This window comes from Helicoverpa zea, chromosome 19 (assembly GCF_022581195.2).
Source record: "Helicoverpa zea isolate HzStark_Cry1AcR chromosome 19, ilHelZeax1.1, whole genome shotgun sequence".
Taxonomy (NCBI): Eukaryota; Metazoa; Arthropoda; class Insecta; order Lepidoptera; family Noctuidae; genus Helicoverpa; species Helicoverpa zea.
Window position 1 is genome coordinate 7,993,494 of NC_061470.1, and position 21,810 is coordinate 8,015,303.

At 35.9% G+C, this 21,810-nt stretch overlaps 2 protein-coding genes across 3 annotated transcripts in view; one reads left to right on the plus strand and one right to left on the minus strand.

Moving 5' to 3' along the window:
* LOC124639745 (flotillin-2) overlaps positions 1-21,810 on the minus strand; it is a 279,960-nt gene that overhangs the window by 88,978 nt on the left and 169,172 nt on the right. The gene's annotated exons all lie outside the window — the stretch shown is intronic.
* LOC124639738 (glucose dehydrogenase [FAD, quinone]-like) lies at positions 1,189-12,299 on the plus strand. Its single transcript, XM_047177200.1, has 4 exons — positions 1,189-1,262; positions 9,414-9,784; positions 10,053-10,303; positions 10,388-12,299. The coding sequence occupies exons 2-4, from the start codon at positions 9,441-9,443 to the stop codon at positions 11,761-11,763; spliced, it is 1,971 nt and encodes a 656-aa protein (XP_047033156.1). The 5' UTR covers positions 1,189-1,262; positions 9,414-9,440; the 3' UTR covers positions 11,764-12,299.

Here is a 21,810-nt window from a genome sequence, read left to right on the forward strand (position 1 = left end):
ACATGGACACCGTACCGACGCCGCCACATCAAGCAACTAGACCGCTTCCACCTCAAATGTCTGCGCAAAATATTAAATATCCGTTGGTTTGATCGTGTTCGTAACACAGAAGTGTTGAGGGAAGCCAATGTAGGTGGCATTGAAGCATACCTCATGAGGAGACAGCTTCGTTGGTGCGGGCATGTACTGCGCATGCCGGGTACTAGAGTGGCCAAGCGCATCCTCTACTCCGAGTTGCAGGAGGGCAAGCGGAAACGTGGCGGACAGCTGCTGCGATACAAGGATGTGCTGAAGCGCCAAAGCGCCACATGAAAAGCTGTTCCATTGACCCGTCTCAGTGGGAGAATCTGGCATCCAACCGCAGGGACTGGAGAAGCCGCGTTAAAGCCAAATTCTTTGACTTTGAAGCACGCCGGCTTTCTGAGTTGGATGCCAAACGAGATGAGTTGAAAGCTCGACCACCTTTTTTTTTTTTGGGTCTGGGAATCTACGGCGTCCAGTCCCCCACCCGGCGATAGCCCGCCTTACGGCAGGCCCCTCATGCCTCCCCCCAATGGGGAGGGGTCCCTATGATGGCCGGAGCACAAGGGGCGATCCTTGTAATGCAGGCGGTGGCACCCCCGCGCCTGCCGCCCGCTAATCACCCCCGTGGCTGGTACCCTGACATGTCCGCAGTGTGCGCGGACTTTCACGCACAAAATTGGATACTCCAGCCACATGAGAGCACACGCACGCCATTAGGGTCGAAGTGGTCGCCGTTGCCGAAATCGGCGTGGAAGATTATATAATGATAAAGGATCTTAATTTCACCGAGTTATCTATCCTATTACGAAAAAGACCAAACAAACAATGAAATAATTTGGCGAGGAATTCTAAGAGTCTTTATTTGCAAATGGCTGAACAAGATTTTGCAAACATTCCAAACTCATTATGACGTTAGTTAGCCTTTTGTGTATTATGTGGAACCTAAGATCGTTGCTTGATGCTCTTCTGTTATTTTAAGCTCTAAATCTTCAAAAGAATCCTTTACCAAATTATTTTTCAAGGTTCTAAACAACTGTAGCCACCCGCGATGATCTATCGTCCTAAATCAGAATTAGCCTATTAACATTGACCGTAGGTTCGCAACCAGTTGGTTGTGCAAGAGACAGGCGCAGGCGCATAGCGGGTCTGCGCGCGCAGTCTGCCAGTGAATGGTAAACCACATGGTGTTGTGAACAGTGAACTCTCTTGTAAAAGTGTTGTGCTTGTTTTATCTTCAGGTATTGTTATACTTTTTTTGTACATTACGTATCTATCTAGACAAGAAAATATTTTTAAGACATTTTAAAAGAAAGGTTTCAGTGATTTTTCCCCAATTTGAAGAATGTAACGTTGCATGTTAATAATAATAATACTTAGAAGAGATTAATGGGTAATTTACATGGTAATGAGTCTAATTATGCGGGTTTATTTAATGAGTTACTTAAAACGGACTGTGTTGCATTCTGTTGAGGAATATGGTGTTTCGCAATCACCATAAAGATCAATGGTGGTTTACTGTCGTAAGAGTATCGGATCTGCTTTCTTACATAATAAATAAAATGTGCATTGAAGAAGAGGAGTTGATTTACTGATTCAGTGTTCGCAAAGATCAATGATTTGGAAGCTCGGTACTTTCCCGCGTAAATTGCAAAAAGTAAACAAACTGCTTATGTAACTTCATCATAACGTGGCAAAGATTATGTGTAAGATAAGGAACATAATTTGAATTCTACAAGTATTTTTAAGAGCTAATTTGATTATGGGACGAGGAAGTTAAACTTTTTACTAAGCTCTTTTAGTTTTTACTTACTTACTAATAAAACAAAACCGAGAGTTTTTTGTTTGTTTGGATCTCGGGAACTGATTACACTAGTTTACAAAATCAAACTTTTTGCCTGTTGCCGTGGATTTAATGGCTGGTAACATTCACTTATGTTTAGTTTTTATTAATTACACCCGCAAAAATTTTTTTGTAGCTCGACTTTACTTGTTATTGACTTTCTCTTTTCTGAACCTTTTTCAGTCGCTGAAGTACGTATTTTATTGTAATTATACAAATATGTGAAGTTTTTACAACACGAGTAGTTCAAGGAGGCGGTGTTTGAACAATCCAAACCATGTTTGTTACTTACGTGGAGAATATGTGTTTGAGAAGAGTAGAAATGTCACCAGAGACGCTTAAAAATACTTATTTTTTATATTTTGGAATGTTGTTAGATAAAAATGACAAATCTTGGGCTCCTGATTGTGTTTGTAAATCGTGCGTTGAATATTTAAGATTATGGAAAAGTAGTAAAAGAAGTACTTTTCAACTTAAAACACCAACTATTTGGAAAGAATCGAAAAATCATCTCGACGACTCTTACTTTTGTAGCGTGAACATAAACAGCTTAAACACCAAAAATCGAGCTAAATGGCAAAACCGAAGTAGAACATGTGTTTAGCGACCAGTGCAGCATTCACCTGAACTTTCAGAGAATAAAAATTATATTGAATTTTGAAAAATTATAATGAAAATTATGTTGAACTTGTCGAAGACCTGCTTTTACAAATAAGAGGTATGGGATGCAATTTGAGCATAAACTCACTTCCTCTTCAGTCATCTGGACAGATTTTCCAGAAAATTTAGGAGATATGAGCGAAGAGCAGGGGAGAACGTATGCATCAAGATTAACGTGTCATGGAAGAACGTTATCAGGGTTTCTGGGATGTAAATATGATGTCTGACTATTGCTGGTCTCTGATACGCCATTTCCCAAAGTCTACACATAAGAGAAGAGCTTTAAAGCCAAGTTTTTTGGAACTTAACAATTAATATAATTTTTAAACAAATATTCTTTAAGGTAAATCCACGTTTTTTCTCTTTAAACCGCACTTAGCTGAATCTCAAAAACTAGAGCTGATAAAAAAAAACTACTAATAGTTTTAAATATGGTTAAATATGAGTAGTCAACAACAGCTTAAAAAATCCCGGCAACAAATGTACTGTAAACTAGTGTTATTAAAATTAGGAAATCCTACAGTGTAAATGAGCCCATCTTAGGAGAAAAGCTACAGATTAAATACCCGAATTTATTCTCCGAGGAGGCGAGCCAAAACATTAAATCATATAAAGTTTTAAGCCTACTGAATCTTTGCACAAGTGATCGATGCATAATATTAAGCGTGAGATAAAATATAAGTGTCGTGTACATTGTACAATTGGAAGCTAATTAAAATATGAGTAACTCATCAACCGTCACGCACACCTTATATTGAATGAGCTTACATTTTAACTCAGGGTTTTTATTACTTGCTTGACGATGACAAGCGTCTAAATAATACTACGATCCGTTGCGTGCGATACGTCCGTTGCGTACGATACCGACAAGTGGACGCTTAGCTTTAACAAACGCAATTTGAGGGAGTATTTAAGGAATTCGGATGGGTTCAGTCCTTCTCCGTGTGCGATGAGGCCTGTTCCCAGCAATTCCGCAGCAGTTCCCGATAAAAAGGCTGATGATAATTAAACCGATAAATAAGAAACGTTTAATGTAAAACATTAGCTTTATAGAACAGATGTCAAAAAACTATTAGCCGTAAACAAAACTGAAGCGAAAAATCATAACTTTCTATGCAACAAGAAAATAACGTAGCTTATTCCGGGATCAAAAACGGATTAAGCCAAATTCCATAGCTATTACAATAAATCTTGTATCTAAGCGTGTGGTAATGTCAAAGTTACCGTACGTTACTGGGTCAAACCACCGCTTTACCTAATACGACCTTGATAACGAAACGTATTTTGACACAAAATTAGAATACACTGTTTATGTTTTATACGTATGTACAGTTTTGACTTACGGATTTTTGAAGTAGTGAAATAAGATATTGAGAACTGTGTGCGTAATATTTGATTTGAATCTAGGATATGCGTATCATTACAAAGATGTACTCAAATAATAAGTTTGTTTATTTGCTTGAAAGGGCTTATTAATCTCAGAACATTGAGGAAATATTCGAATTGTCGAAGTATAGGATTTTACGCGGATGCTTGGAGTAGTTCCCAAGGGGCGTGGGAGAAGATGGAAACTATTCATACGTAAAGTTATATGATCTGGACTTTTAGTTTCAATCGGGATTAGCTGTGGAATTCTTTCAGTTTTTTTAAGTCTCTCTCTGGAGATCACAATCTATAATTATGTAAAAAAATATGTACATTTAAAGCAATCCTAGCATTATCAGTTGGTATTTGTATGATTTTCCGTTCGAAACAATCACAAATTCGCAGCATCTGATTACTTTGTTGTATTTGATTGCTATGGCACAAAAATACGCAATCCACAGCTATTGTCAGTTCTCGATAATATCAATATTTATCACTAGCAGTTTCCTACAATTTTATTCACTTTTACGCAATCAATCCATTTTGAAATATTGACTTTATTGTTGATACACAATTATGTAGATTGTTATAAACAAGATCCTTTTAGTATTATAAAGCCTATGTCTGTGATATATATTATCATGCTTTGGTGAATTAACGTTTGAAAAAAAAACTGTAGAAGTATGTAAAGTCGATTAAACTATGGAAAACGGTAAATAAAATGTGCAATTTAATTAACTACCTATTAAATAAATCTAATATGTAATTCAGTAAAATGAGGAAAACGGAAAAGTTACGCACTGTATCCGATACTTACAAAAAAGTTCAAATATAAACCGGTTATCGAATGAATTCTGTAAGAGTAAATAATATAAAATAAACTGGGTCTAAAGCTGCGCCTATATGAATATAAGGAGTAGACCATTTCGAGTGTCGGTACTAAAGTAGGCTTGATAGCAGAACTTATGCAAACAACATTTATTTCTTGATGTTCTTTACTCGTCATGCTCATTCCATCCACTTCTGTGTAGTAAAATATATTTTTTTAATATACATTTAAACAATACATTTGAAGCTTTTAGAAGTTTTCATATATTAAGGGATTCATCAGGGTGGCTTTGTTTTTTTTTTCTTTCTTTGCATCTATAAACGGGCTTTCTAATTGTACATATTTTTATTATTGCAGAAAATCTCTTCAGCTTAACAACAAATGTATTAAATACCGATATATACCCACGGACGGAACGGACGGAAGCCAGAGTATGTGGCTAGTGTACTATTAAACTTTCCAGTAGAGTTAAAACATTAATATTTTTAAAATGCAAATAATTTATACATTGCCTATAATTTGTAGACGCGCCTTTACTTACCAAAATCGCCACATATCGTATTACGATAACCACTACAGTTTACTTCCTTCTTACATTACACAATACTTTTTAATGTTATTAAAATTAATTACAATACATTAAATCTAATAATAGTTAATTGATATGGACCATTAACTTTTCGATGCAATATTTCGCCAACATTTGAATGTGAACATCCTATGATATTCGGAAAGTGCAATTTTGAAACAAATGACGACGCTATTAAACTATTGCATGAGGTATTCTCATCAGCTTTGGAAACCATATGGAACCATCGGCTTTGTGCAAGCAATTAAAATAATATACACAGCGGTATTGTACCTACTGACTGAAAATTATAGATGCGTGAGAGAGTTCTCTATATGTAAACCTGTGCCCTGTAGTTGAACCTTTTTCCAATGGGACCTTTGCAGTAGCAGTCGTAGTTACAATTCCACGCCAGAGGTGGTCAGGTGTTTGAGATAATACTGACAGTAGGGCTTGTTAGGTGACTAAACCTTCAGCTCGTAATGTGAATTAGACTTACAATACGATCATTCACAAGCATTTGCCCTGGAGGTTCAGTCAGTAGTGTATTTCGATCCATCAGTAAAATAAGGCCCTTAAATTATCAAGCCATCCTTCATCTTCTCAGTCGAGAAGAGTCGAAGAGTCGAGTCTAATCACAGATATACCTAGGAGTATCTTACTCTATGGTATCCTTACGATTGTGGTTCTCTTCAAGACACCATCCAATAGAAAGGAAGTAAAGTTAGAAGTATGTAGTATATTGTTGCAAATGTTTTTCGATACATTGTTATACCTTGAAAATCATACCAATATAGGTCATACCGATCGGTGTTAGAAACCTCTCTAATCGCCTACCTGTTGTTCATGACCCAGATCAATTAATATTACTAAAACTCTTTCGCGTAATTTAGTTTATCCTCAGTAATAAACATTGTAGTTTTTGTGTCCGTAAAGAAATCAATTCTAGACTGGTATAACAAAAAATATGTATTTCTGAGACATCAACCATTATTTTAATTTCGATAATTAAATGTTTCTTAATTGTGAATTCCATTTACTTTTTAACTCATTTCACAGAAATCTAGACCTATTCAAAATACTACTATTGTTATCGTCACAGTTCGTATTATTACAATAGTTTACATAACGTGACCTAAATACCAGACGTCTGATCGCCGGCACGACCGCAGCGGCACTGAGAGAGGTTAAGAAAGTCGATGCAACTGCGCATGCTCAGTGCACCGGACAGTGAAAGTATGCGCGAGAGTCGAATTGCTTTATCTCGAGAAGACGATCACTTCTGAAATGTTTGGATGTCTGAGAGTCTTACTAATTAAAGATTTAGGTATTTTTTTTTTATTATTGATAGGCAATATTTATGGAGCAATGTTGATTCGTCGTAATTTCAGCAAAAGTTAAAGGTTTCACCAGTTAATGACGTCATTGGTTATTTAATGTGTGGTTTCTGACATACCAAGGTCAATTTTCTTAGAGCCTGCTTTTCACTTTATTTAGTTACTTGAGTGTGATCTCAAACGTTTCTCATAAGTGTGACATTACATCAGTGTCTACGTTTTCGCAAAATATGCTTACTTCAGGCGAATTGAGAAATAGAAATTACTTCTTCTAAATGCTGATTGTTTGAATAACTTTGACAATAAATCAGTTTGATTTATAGCACTTCGTTATTGCATTTATATTTAGAAATTAAGACATAAGCCTAGATACGCAGCTTGCAAGCATAATATTATCTTAATAATCGGGACTATGTCAAACAAACTTGTAAAGCTGGGCTACAAAGAAATGTAGTACCTAGCATAGTTCTTAATGCAATGGACATAGATGATATTCTGATGTTGGTATCCTTAATTGCAGTCTTCAAATAGACAACGCAACGTTGCAGTTGTCTAGACTTCTATTATAAAACGTGGTTTTAAAAAGTACCCACTTTAGTAATGGCTTAAGATTTTGTTCGGGATGGTGTTTTAAAGGTGGTACAAATCTGGTACTTTTTTAAAACCACGTTTCATAATAACTAACTAAAGAACTAAAATCACGGTAGGAAACACTTGATCCATTAATAATATACTAATCGAACTGTAAGACATATAACCACAATACTTTAGCACCGTTCACTGGTCATGTTACATATCGTTAGCTTATGTTTCACAGTAGTAAATACAGCAATATGGAGACTAGTTACTACTAATGTACATGTAGACAGATTGATCATGTTTATAAAGGTATCGTTGATCCCATAGATAAAACCAATATAGTAACGGCTAGAGGTGACAAAAATGACAATCACGTTGCAGCTACGGGCGAGGATAGTCCATGGTACAAAAATGTTTTTCATACCGCTACTATAGAAGAAGTGCCTCCCTTAGAAACAATTCACATGATAAGTATTCAGTAAGTGTACCGTGGAACCGCGATGGTCCCGTCAATAAGATCGGTGTGGCAACCAACCAAGGTGCTATGCTTGGCCCGGTTCACACACTATGATCGGCGATAAAACTTATAACAATGCTAAATTGATTCCATATTTTTTGGGTAAAATTCTATTTCCTGCAATCAACTTAATGATAGTAGCATATTTTGCTATGTTAGGAACTGTGGGAGCAAGTGATGCAAAGCAAGTGCCTAAAGAAATTTTTTCTCATGTTAATGTATAAAAATCTAAGTAACTCTGTTATACAGTAACGACTCGTAATACGATTCGATATCATAGCCCGATTTAGGCAGATTTTAAGACAGATGTAATTGTGGGCTGGATATTGCGCTATCATGCGCAAGTGATCTAATTCAGAGTTCGAGTAGAGCATCAAGATACAAACAATTCGATGTCACAAAAAGTCGGTTAAAAACGAAACCAAAATGAACTTGTCTAAGAAGATAAACTAGAAGACCGTATCAAAACAAACAAAGCAATGACACGCATCATTGAAAAACTACACTTAAAACACAAACATGTGTAAAGAAGACAATGTTCGCGTAAGGGGACACATTTCGTCGCCTTGCATAATATGCAGTTACATAATCCACGAGCACTGTCATGCATCCGATATACCCGTACACACAATGACCCAACTTGTCACAGAATGTCCATCAAAAACTTGTCTACCTAATGTAGTTACACACATTTTTAAGGCTACTTTTAAAGCCATCTTCAAGGAAGAACCTCATGACTCTTATGGCCCTATGACCTCCATTGAAGAAACTGGTTGCATACGCGCGTGTCATGTTGCAATGGTGGGAATTTTGAGCGGTCATGTTGAATCATTAAACAGGATATGTGTTAAGTACTTAGAACTTACTCACGGAGGATATTTGAATAAATGGGTAAATGTTGGTGCTGATGAAATTTTAGACATTTTTGTAGCACAGAGTAAAATCGGAACAAAATTGAAAATTCTGGGATGTTAGGATCAAATTAGTTGTATAACCCGATGAAAAGACACGTAACACTTGAAAAAGCTATATTTAGCATACATCCGATACCATTAACCAAAAATGTACATCGAGAGCACGACAACCCTTCGATTACTTGCTCCAAATTATCTGCGATAATTGTTCCAAACTTATTCCTTCCGAGAATTCTGCATAAAACGATCCAGTTTCGACACTCTCGTATACTGCACCCCGCCCTTCTTTTACATGACTGACGTTAATTGAGTATTATGCAATGAATGACGTAATATAAGTTTTACATGACTTTGAGACACTTTCTGCTGATAATTAAACTTTTTCCTGGTCATTTATTGAAAGGTATTCTTGAGACGGTGGTAACCTCTTTAGTACGTCTACTAGGGCTAGCAAATGTGTGACAATACACACATTCTACCACATCCTCTACTAAACAAGTAAAGACAATGACCGACACGTTCTTGATTTACTTTATAATGATCTAAGGTAATATTGCCGGTTCGCTGCGTTAGTGCTTCCGCTCCTACACATAAAGCGTATGAAGCAATCTTTAGGTTAAATTGTTGTCATCCATTGCACCTTCTTTATAGGAATTTACTGTGTGCCCTATAGTAGATATCAAGAGTTTTACATTATATCTCTATATTTTACATTCAAACCCGCATCGTGATTTGCATCATTTCACATTTAACCACTAAAACTTTTCTGTCAACTTCCAGATCCCGATGATGCAACACTAAGCAACAATGGGTGTGGTTTCTGTAGCAGCTGCGGCCACTAAGGCGGCTCTCGCAATCGGCGGCCTTAGCAAACTCTCCATCATCCCAGTCCTATTAGCAGCTATGGCGTATTTCAACTATGAAACCCTCGATCCTGAACAAAGACCCTTTAACCAAAAACATCTTCGAGAGAAATATGACTTCATTATCGTTGGAGGAGGTTCAGCTGGCTCAGTTCTGGCCAATAGGCTGTCGGAAATAGAAGGATGGAATGTACTGCTCCTAGAAGCTGGAGGACACGAAACTGATATCAGTGATGTTCCTCTGCTGTCGCTATATCTACACAAGAGTAAACTGGACTGGAAGTATCGGTATGTGAAGCAATTATTTAGTCTTTCGTTTTCTGTGCGTGTTAACGTAATCGTTTGTCGTTGGCCGGATTTTTACAAAGTCATTGTTGATATTGAGTTATTATAAAAGTATTTTCTGTGAGACAATTTTATAAGTGATCTCAGTATTACACGATGTGTATTATAGCAATATTATGTCATAGCTATACATACATAACGTTTTACGGCCGTTGTAAATCGATGTCAATTTTATGTAATGTAATAACAAGAAGACTGATCTCAATTTCAGTACTCAGCCTCAAGACACTGCTTGCCAAGCCATGATTGACAAACGCTGCGCTTGGACAAAAGGCAAAGTTTTGGGAGGTTCGTCAGTCCTGAATACCATGCTGTACATCAGAGGAAACAAACGAGATTTTGACCACTGGGTGGAGCAGGGTAATCCAGGCTGGGGCTACGAAGACGTACTGCCATACTTCAAGAAGTCACAAGATCAACGAAACCCATACTTAGCCAAGGACACAAGACATCACTCAACAGGTACATACAATTTTGATTAATAAATTCTTATGTCACTGCAATGAATATAATACTATGATACTCATGATAATTTTCCAATTTCAGGAGGATACTTAACAGTGCAAGATTCACCATTCAACACGCCAATAGGAGCAGCCCTTATACAAGCAGGAGAAGAAATGGGTTACGACTTCGTCGACGTAAATGGTGCCCAACAAACCGGCTACGCTTGGTACCAGTTCACCATCCGGAGAGGAACTAGATGTTCCGCAGCGAAAGCTTTTCTAAGGCCGGTCAGATTACGTCAAAACCTTCACATTGCACTATTTACTCACGTTACTAAAGTACTTATTGATAAAGATGGCAAGAGAGCTTATGGTGTCGAATTCATAAGAGATGGTGAAAAGCAAGTAGTCTATGCTACTCGCGAAGTGATTCTGTCAGCTGGCTCTATTGGATCACCACAATTGCTTATGTTGTCTGGCGTAGGACCCGCAAATCATTTACAAGAAGTAGGAGTAGATGTGATCCAAGATTCTCCCGGAGTTGGCAGAAACTTGCAAGATCATATTGCAGTCGGTGGCATTGTATTCCGTATAGATCAACCCATCAGTTTAGTTATGAACCGACTTGTTAATATAAATTCTGCTTTGCGATATGCAATTACTGAAGACGGCCCTCTGACATCAAGTATAGGATTAGAAGTTGTTGCTTTTATAAATACCAAATACGCGAATGCTTCTGATGACTGGCCTGATATTGAGTTTATGATGACGTCAGCTTCAACTCCATCAGACGGTGGTACGCAAGTCAAGAGAGCTCACAGTCTCACTGATGACTTCTACAACGAAGTGTTTTCCGAAATAAACAATAAAGATGTTTTTGGTATTTTCCCTATGATGTTGAGACCGAAGAGTCGTGGATTCATAAAGCTGCGAAGTAACAATCCTTTGGACTATCCCATTATGGTACACAATTATCTAACGCATCCTGATGATGTTGGAGTTTTGCGAGAAGGTGTTAAGGCTGCAATAGCTGTTGGGGAAACTACAGCCATGAAGAGATTTGGAGCAAGATTCCACAGCAAGCCCTTACCAAACTGCAAGCATTTACCTCCATTCACAGATGAATACTGGGACTGCTACATACGTCAGTATACTATGACAATTTATCACATATCCTGCACAGCGAAGATGGGGCCTTCAAGTGATCCTATGGCGGTCGTAGATCCTCAACTACGAGTTTACGGTATACAAGGCCTTCGAGTGATAGACGCTAGTATAATGCCTACTATAACTAATGGTAACATCAACGCTCCCGTAATGATGATTGCCGAGAAGGGAGCTGACATGATCAAGGAAGAATGGATGGCCAAGCCTAACAAAAAACGAAGAACGCGCCGTTCAGCTAAATGTGCTATATTAGAACATTTGGGTTTGAACAGTGATAGAAGGAAAAAGTACTGCAGAACTGAAAGATGATGGTTAAGCAAAGAGTAGACAAATTCTAAGCCATATTTTAGATAGGTATAAATAATGTACAATTGACTATACCAAATGGGTTATAGTGTAAGCATGGACGCAGTAAAAGGTTATATTTATAGGGGAATTAGAGATAGGTGCACTATTCCTAAAAGTCGTGGAGTATGAGAGAATATTTTTATAGCTAACTTTAGAACACTAGATACATACAATGTGTACCTCATTGTTAAGTAGACAGTCGTTACCGTAAAAGTTCTAGTCTTTATCAACAATAATGTAAAGTAAAATAAACGTAGTATTATAGCTTAAACAGTCATAGGAATCATCACATATTACCACAATAATGAAGTAGTCACGAGGTAAGATTTTAAATTTCTACGGAAAGCTTGTTATCACTTTAATATTTAATTTAGTTTAAGGGGTGCAATGTCGGATTTGAATGGTAAAATAGCACAATGGTCATTATGTTATATGGTTAAGATAAATGATTTATTGTAAATACAAATTGTATCATTAATTACAATATTTTTATTCGTTATTTGTGTTTCTTTTGTAGCGTATACCCGGTAGCTTTTATGATACGTTGTATAGTTGCAGCTGGTCAAACAGCTAAGATTACCAATAGTTACAAAATGACTTTTTTATGTATTTACAATATTGTTATCGTTTATTTGTGTTAATACACAAAAAAGTGCAATTCGCAAAATTTGTTAGTTGACTCAGTATACTTAGGAGCCGTCGAGTTGGTCTATGCGTACGGAATTAAGGAACAACCTATGCCTTGATATGAGAGCTAACTTTTTAATGCATGCATCCTTCATTTCCAAACTACATATTTCATTTCGAAGACAAAACTTAACTTCATTAGCCCATAAAAATGGTGAATTAATTATTGAACACGCTGACATTTTATACATAGAAGAAAAAATATGTACTGTCAAGTTTGTAGTGATTCTTTCTAATACTATAACGACCAGTTGCATCAAGAGTGATGTACGCAAAAGCATAAGTACTTGTTGCATGTTTTAAGTTAATGCCTTATTTATACACTTAACTGTTCAAAGTACATAAAAATTCTCCCAATACTCAGCTGTTGGTATACATACCGAAGAGGTATTTAACGCCCTCTAAAGACGTACAGATGAACTAATGCTTATATGTGTACTCATCGCTAGTCAAGCTGAAGTTCACAAAGTCGTTGTATAGTTCGATATGCTGTGTACAGATGGCGCTGTTAACAGATTTAAAGTATTCCATCAGAATAAATGGACATGAAAAGTAAATAATTAATTAGAATAAATACTTAATTAGAATACAGATATTTCACAAAAACATTTACGCCATAAATTAAAATAATGTAGACATGTTTGCACCACATTGAACTGGGGCAATAAAAAATGTACTGATTAACATATTAAGCAGAGCAAATCTAACCGTAGTGATTGAGCAACAGATCTACTAACATACAACGATTTTCCTTATATGGACATTCACGTGGTACATCATACAAAAATATTTTTATGTAAATCTAGTATCATGGTGTCAATGTGCTTTTCTTCTTGTGTGCTTTATTATGCTGGGTAAAATATCGTGTCTTGTAATAATCAGAGAGTACTGAGCTGGATGTGTGGGTCCAGGATGAATACATGAGTATATCAGAGGCAGCCATTGATATACAAAAACCCGGTTTTAGTAGATCAATGGAGGCAGCCTAGAAGTACCGCCAGTTGAAAAAAGAATCCTTTTTCTCGATCTTTCATTGAAGCTACACTACAATTGACGCTGTTAGACCATTTATCTCCAAGAAAACGCTAGAAGAGTAGGTCATGTAGGCCATTTTGTGGATTGTAAGTTAGTATGTCAAATTCATATTATCACCATACGCCGTTATTTTTTTTAGTGAGTGACACTTTATAGAGACTACATTATAATGTTACAAGTACCAAGTGTGACTGTTAGATGCAGTAACGAATTTTTGTCCGCACTTACGTGGTGACAGCAAAATTATCTTGGTCATTTTCTTTTCCTTAAACTTGAAAGAGTCAATGCAGAATGCTATATGAGAGATAATGCTTGTAGCTAAGATTTATTAAGTACTAAAAATTGTTCCCCAATAGCAAGCTTCATTATGAGTCCATTAGATGTGCATAAGTGGACATCCATTATCATATGGCGTTCAGAAAAACAAATGAATTCACCACCAACCATTTATCCGTATAATGAAGTCTATCACAAAAACCTTCATGTATTTAAAAGATCAAAGATTTATGGCTCGTTTGTATTTTTGTCTTTTACTACCTCAATTTTATGTTAAATTGGTATAGCTAAAAAATACGTGGGCAAATTCTGCTAACAGAAAGTCCCAGATTAAAAACACAAACAGTTCAAATGTAACTACACTATATATATACATCGATCACTTTCGACTAGTTTGGTTTCTGTAAGCACCAAAACTAACTACATCGATTAACCACATCCTCATAAATAAACACATTAAGAAAAATTCGCATCGATTGCACAACTTCAATTTCGGAAATCCTCACATTTTGCATAGCAGCTGACAACAGTAATTCGATAATACCCCAATCATCGATAAAATGAGATTACCATCACATTGGCCTCACTTTGGTTATGTAATTACCAAACAATAACACTATAAGGCTTTGTGCCTCGTCATGCATGTCCGGTAATGTTATGAGGACAGTTACGCAAGTGATACCCATTATGTGAGAATCACACTTACACTTCAACTACTTAACGGTTTGGGCGCTTAAAGTTTGGATTTGGGCAACTTTCTTTAAGTTCGACACAGTTCTAGAAAGAAGAGATCCCCTGTTTTTGGTAATATGGTATGGGTGAATTTCAACAGGTCCAATAAAATTTTCATTTCCGTGGATTTTTTATTCTTCAACTTTAGAACAAGAAAAAGTAGTGTTTATTTAAGTTTTAGATAAGATATGTATTCTTACTTAATATCTAGTAGATAGCTTAAAAATCTAACGAGATACACAAGATTAAATTTTTCATGCCACAGCAATGAAACATGCATACACGGCAATTAAACGTGCGTCCATGGCAATGAAAGAACTTTTCACGTCGTTTTTTTTCAGACAATTTTTTCTTTCCTTTCTCTCCTCTCCCGATAGTTTCGGTTTAGGCATCTTGGCTTTCTAGAAAGAATCAATCCATTATGTTTATAATTTGACTGTAGTATCTTTTTGTAGTTGACTGTATATAGTACAAATTGTTTTTTTATCCTAATCATGCCGTGGCGATGAAAACATAAGTCACGGTAATGAAACATGTGGCCACGGCAATGAAACGAAATTGTTTTACAAGGCATGGCGATGAAAATTTCTTCATTGCCGTGTATTTTTTTTCATTGCCATAGCAAATTTTGACCACGGAAACCACGGAAATGAGAGCGCGGCGATGAATATCAAGGCTAAAACATCAAAAAACCAAAAATCTGTTAATAATTCACAGTAATTAACACATCACAAATAAACATAAGATAAATGGCATTGTACCGAATGATCAATTAAGAGGACAAACTTATTCAAACAGAAGTTAGACCTATCCACGGCGATGAGAGAAAAAATGTCCAGTAATAAAAAAATTGAATACTTTCATTTATGGCGCAAAAACGCAGGCACGTGCACACGTCATTCCACGTCGAACACTTGACGTCCACTAATATGCAACATTTAGCGCATAGCGGGAGGGACGCAAACCCTTAGGAAAAGCAATATTCTCAAATATGTTTAGGACATGGCGATGAATGATAGTTCTGAGACAAACTATTTTTTATTTACCATTTGTTGTATTGTTTAAATATTTGAATAAATGTATTCCGTAACAATACTTTAACTATTCACGAATCAAATAAAAGTAGGTTTTAATATAAATAACTAATACATTTTCATCAATAAGGTCTAGTACACATCAAGGTGACGTGTGGACAAACACGGCAATGAAAGATTTTGAGGTTTTTTTTTTTTTTTTGGAGAACCAATTAATCCTATTAACAAAATATTTAGTGCTACACATTGATTACTATTTCACCTTCTTAGAAAAAAATATATGAATATTATAACAATGATTTCTAGTACCGATTTCATCGATGCCACGCAATTTTTGGTCCCGGGAAATTCACCCGTATACAGTTGGACATATGAGCCCAAAATGGTATACTATAGAAGTTTCGTTACTGTCACAAGGATTTGGTTTTTCACTAATCAACTACTTTTGGTATGCAAAATTATAGTTTAAGCACTTTTTTTTTAAATAAAAGAATACTTGGCTGTTTCAAGTGTTTTAATGCTGGTTAATATTAGTTAATGTTATGTACCTTTTTCTAATTTTCTGCACCCGATTTGAAGTACAATGTCCAAAGTCTACAGTTCTAGTAGTTACCCAAAAAGTTGCAAGTCAAATCGGAAATAATCTTCATGCAACAATGAAGCTTCACCGTCGGCATACAAATTGTGCTCCAAGATGACCTAAGGTCGTGCAGGAAGTATTAACTAAATAGGTAAGTGTTACTTACTAACATTTAGGGTACAAAGTCCACGGTGAGTCATTTGACGAATGCATGTAATACACAAAAGCTTATGCAGCATTACCGCCAAAGTTTTTTTTTTTCGGACTATCGTCGTATCCAATGATGTCATCGATATACAGCCTCTATCAAACTAGCAAAATGCAAGAAGGTTTGATGGCATGCGATCTATTTTTAAAACTTGTTTTCTTATTTATGGCCTACGATTATTGGATATTTGTCATAATATTAGGTACAGTTACATAACTTTAATACATTTAGATGAAATAGAGATGCATAAATCAGTTGATCAAATTAATTACACTTCCTATGATGTAGCAAGTTTTTCGTAGTTATGGTGTATTTGAGGCCATATATTAGGAAGATATTAACGATGAAAATATTTTTAGACCAGATTTTAAAATCAATATTTATTCTGAGGCCACCAACCAATTACATTAAAAACCCACATCCTTTGACGTTAACCTATATTCAGTATTTACAAACAAAATGAATCTCAATTACGAACGAATTTCGCCACAATATCGCGTAACTTTCTTTCAAATTGGATAACGCGTTATCCGAACTATATAAGATTGGCCTATCAGAAGACATCTTTATGTTAATCGATAGTAAAACGAGTAAACTCGTTAAAGTATGGTATACATAATTATAAGGATTTAATAAACTTTGTAGCTGGATTAATATCAATGCAATGGGGAAGTGTTTGCTGTGTAATAGATTTCTCTAGAACATGCGCGTATGCAAGTTTCATGTAAAGAGATTTAGAAGGCCTACTTTACATGATGCGACAACCCCAGTTATTAAGATACGATAGGCTTAATAACTGGGGGTTTAGAAATTGATTTTAACAAATTAATGACTTAATGTAAAGCCTATTTAAATATTGTTTAATTACTTTATACTTGCATCTTAAAAATAAATAAAAAGTGGTAAATTTTTAGACACTATAGCGTTGCTATTCATTGCATCTGTTGTATGTCAACTGACACCAATGAAATTGCAAATAGGTACAGACGCTAGATGAAGTAATGATGACTCTTTAAAACTGAATGCACAAATCACGCTAGGTATACCTCTAGACTAGACTATGATGATTTCTAAGCTATGCAGTGGTAGTCCAAAGTCCACCTATACTTCTGACTTCAGTATGAAGTATGTATATTGTACCGGGGTCGCCACTCTAAGTGAATTTCTGTCAGTGGCGGCAAACGGCCGAGTTTTACTTTCACTCGGTCGCGGCTAGATTTTGCGCTGGTGCATCAAGGTGCTGCCTCATTATGACGAATTGAACTTGATGATTTGTGGTGTATTACCTGAAAATAAAGAAAATTGAGTTGTTAATATCTCAATTAAAAGGGAAGTTTCTAAGATATGTATTACTTAATTTCAGAAGAATCACTTAATCACAACTTAGGTAGGTCATTAGGAAAATATGACTATTCTGTTTTTAGTGGCACTTACAGGTGTTGTAGTCAGTCACTACTTATTGTATAATATAGCTATAACTATATTTATATAACTATAAATACTTTTCTAGGATTCTGACATCCATACGAAAATATATACCTAATCAGAGTTTGCAGACTTTGGAGCAGGATCATAACCAAGTATGTCGTATGTCAAGATCGTCGCTATCAAACTTAATTGTCAAAGATTAAGTAATGTAGTTCGTCTGTACTACTCCTATTGAGTTCCAATGAATGCGTACCATTAGATATTACATATCCACCACCAGATATTACATATCTTAATTATTTGGCGCTTATCAGGTACCATCGACACTAATAACAATGAATGTTAATTAATAAAATGCTGTGTAGTACAAAGCGTAGTTCCAAGTAAAAAGAACCTGATATTAAAGTATTTATTAGGGCATGAGATAAAAGAATTTCCGTGAGTAAAAAAAACTTGTCAAGTGCGAGTCGGACTCGTGCACGGAGGTTCAGTGCCATTATCATGTAACTACCATTTTAGTATTTGTCGTTGTGGTGGCAACACTATCACATCATCTGTGAAAATAACTGTCTATCTATCACGGTTCTTGTGATACAGCCTGATGACAGAAGAATGTAAGGGCAGATCAACAGCGAAGTCTTAGTAAAAGATTTCCGTTTTACCCTTTAGGTACGGAACCTTAAAAATACAAATGATGTTTCGTAATTACATTAGTTCTTTGTGATAAGTCGTTTATGTAAACTAATGACCAATTCCGTGTTTAGACGCTTTTTGTTTCTGTCTGTTTCATAATTTTAATCATTGATATTACATATTTCTTAATTTGGTATACTCAGAGGTAATGAATCCAGGTCAGTTTTATTTTCGATTTCTCAAATTAAACACAATAATTTTATTTTATTTGTGGTTATCTATACTAATATTATAAAGAGGAAAACTTTGTTTGTTTGTTTGGTTGTAATGGATAAACTCAAAAACTACTGGACCGATTTTAAATATTCTTTCACCATTAGAAAGCTATATTATCTGCGAGTAACATAGGCTATATTTTCTCCCGGTGCGGGCAGTAGCTCCCACGGGACGCGGGTGAAACCGCGGGAAAACGGTTAGTTTTTTTATAAACTAACCTGATTTTTGCTGAGTAAATAAACAAAAACCGACATACATAACTGGATACTAAGACTCTAGGAGAACTAACGAATGTTGTGTTCATCTGACACAATCTAAGTATAATCTGTAGAAAATAATAGCTTGTACTTACTCGGGGACTGTCATTGAACATCCTTGGCAGTCGTTACGGGTTGTCAGAAGCCAGTAAGTCTGACACCAGTCTAACCAAGGGGTATCGGGTTGCCCGGGTAACTGGGTTGAGGAGGTCAGATAGGCAGTCGCTTCTTGTAAAGCACTGGTACTCAGCTGAATCCGGCTAGACTGGAAGCCGACCCCAACATAGTTGGGAAAAAGGCTCGGAGGATGACTTACTCGGGGACACGCGACGGGTGACAGATTTTATGGATAATACTAATAAGTTATTACTATTTTAACTAAAAGTAGCTACTTATTAGCTGGATAATATTTTCGTATCCAACAATAAGGTGTACGCTTTCTGCCGGCGAAAGTGAAAATGCTTTAAGCGACATGTCTCAAGCATTTGAGAAAAGCCGTTTGAACATTGAGTATAACGTTAGTTTGCGCCAAGTTTCCGTATCATGATCAAATATAAACTTCCTGTTTTTTCCTAGAGACGTGAGAAAACTTTTCTTCATCTCAAAGAAAATTTGTTTTCACCTAAATTATTGAAATTTTTAAGTGTTGTAACCGGGATGTTCAAAATGCATTTTGGGTACCGTTAGGGTCTTTGACCGATTTGGCTTCTCTTCTTTAGAAAAAGCCTTTATTTCCGCAAAAGCTAATTCCTTATTCATGAAAATCAAAAGAGTTGTTTATATTGTTTTTCTATGTATACCTATCCAAAAAATGAAAATGTTAATGTTATAACGATAACGTCTTTCGAATAAGATTAAAATAGAGGCAAGGATAACCAGCGGTTTTATTAAGACATTTCTATGAATATATTCAGCACTTAATATTTAATGGCACATAAAGGTGTTTTATTAGAATGGTTTTATGTTTCAAAGAGTCGATGTCGGAGCGCGGCGTCTGGTTTTCGAAAATACGATATTATTGACTGACATTGTTATGCTTGGATTTTAGTAAGGCTTATTTTTTTTCTCATAATAATGCTACACATGCCATGTTTATCAGAGGTATCCTATATAAGATATAAAAGTTAAGTAACTTAAATATTACACTTAACTTAATTATCGCACTAAAGAGGTCCAGTATGTTCTCCAAAAATAAGCAAATTCAACAGAAAATCTACAAACAATACAAAAGAACGGAACAAAATCAACACACGCCGAGGTTAAAAGCCATACATAGAACTACTTCCAGGTTTCTAATCTCATCCAACCCGGCCAGAAATTACCTTCACGAATATATATGAAATTCTATATGCCACAAATATGTATATTCTGATGGTTTCAACCACAAGTTATCGAATAAGAATAAGAAATCGGTGCAAAATGTATCTCTGACGTCACATTTATTATTATTTATGACACGCATAATAATATTCGGTTTGATTGCGCTTTCGTTTGTTTAAAATGCTATAGATTTGTGTAGAGTTTTTTCATCACAGCTGGGGGGGGGTTACTTTAATCATATTTACATCCACATCTCCGTATCACAACATAATTTCACAACTCCGTATATGAGGTCTAATAAAACATTGCTACAGAGGCCAGCAGGTTAACCTACCCGAATTTGTCAAATCTTACCAATCAAACATTGTGATAAGGTTGAAAGTTATTTGACAGGTTGAGGTAGGTTGACGGTCGTCTGTACTCGTTACTCTTTACATCTTCTTTACTCGGTATAATCATTCTTGTCAATAACGATCTATTAAAAAGTTGAAGTTAAATGCATAATAAACGTTACTGCTGCACGTGATAGGAGTTTATAGCCACCAGACTTTATAACAAACTACATTGAAAGCCGAAAAATCTGAGTCAGCTAGGTACTGATATAAAACATATTTTTTTCACCCATCAAAAACGTCATCAATTCTGTATACCTTAGTATAAATATTGAATAAGTACTTAAATATTTTTAAAACTAGCGTTTTTACAGATAGGATAAGAAAGTGGATAAGTCCAACTGCACATTACTGGGCTTGAGCGCAAATTAAATAATGTCAAACTCAAACTAATTCAAAACTCAAACAATTGCCTTATTTGTACCTGCCCACCATTTGTCGTTACCCAAATTTCCTTACCGGCCAGTGTAAACCACTATCATTTGATTACAAACTAGACAGACATTCCATTAGCTATGTAGAGGACCGTGACATGACACGCTAGTATCACGCAATGCGTTACACTAACGATACTTATCTCCTCATGTAAACGTAACTTAGATAATACAACCATCTGGAGAAGCCAATGCCATACCAAACCCTCTACCAAAGATACAAGAGAAACGCTCAAACTTCAACATGTGTGCGTAAAAAATATGAACGTGTTTGACATTTGCGTGAGCGTGTAGTGATGTCATCGATGATGTTGATACATAATTATAATGACAGCTTACTGATGTGAGATATCGTTATTTCAAATTAGAGCAATAATTATTATATTATCGGTAATGTTGCTTTGCATCGCTCCCGCGCGAGACAACAGACTTTTTCGACATTATGCTCATAGCGGCTCTTGTTAGTTAACTGCTCTTAGACTACGCATATCAAGATGAATTTCAAACAAATTATATATTGCACTTTCTATTCGCCCCCAGTTATTGCAGGAAATATAAAGATATACGCCATTATAGGCCGATAGCACGCTCAGTATATTTTACACTAACAATGTTGTTTATGTAGTAGTTTATTATCTGTATTTACTATGCTTGATAGAGTTTCTAGTTTGTGGTAATGTATTTTGAATGGCTTGGCAAAGGCAATGAATGTACTA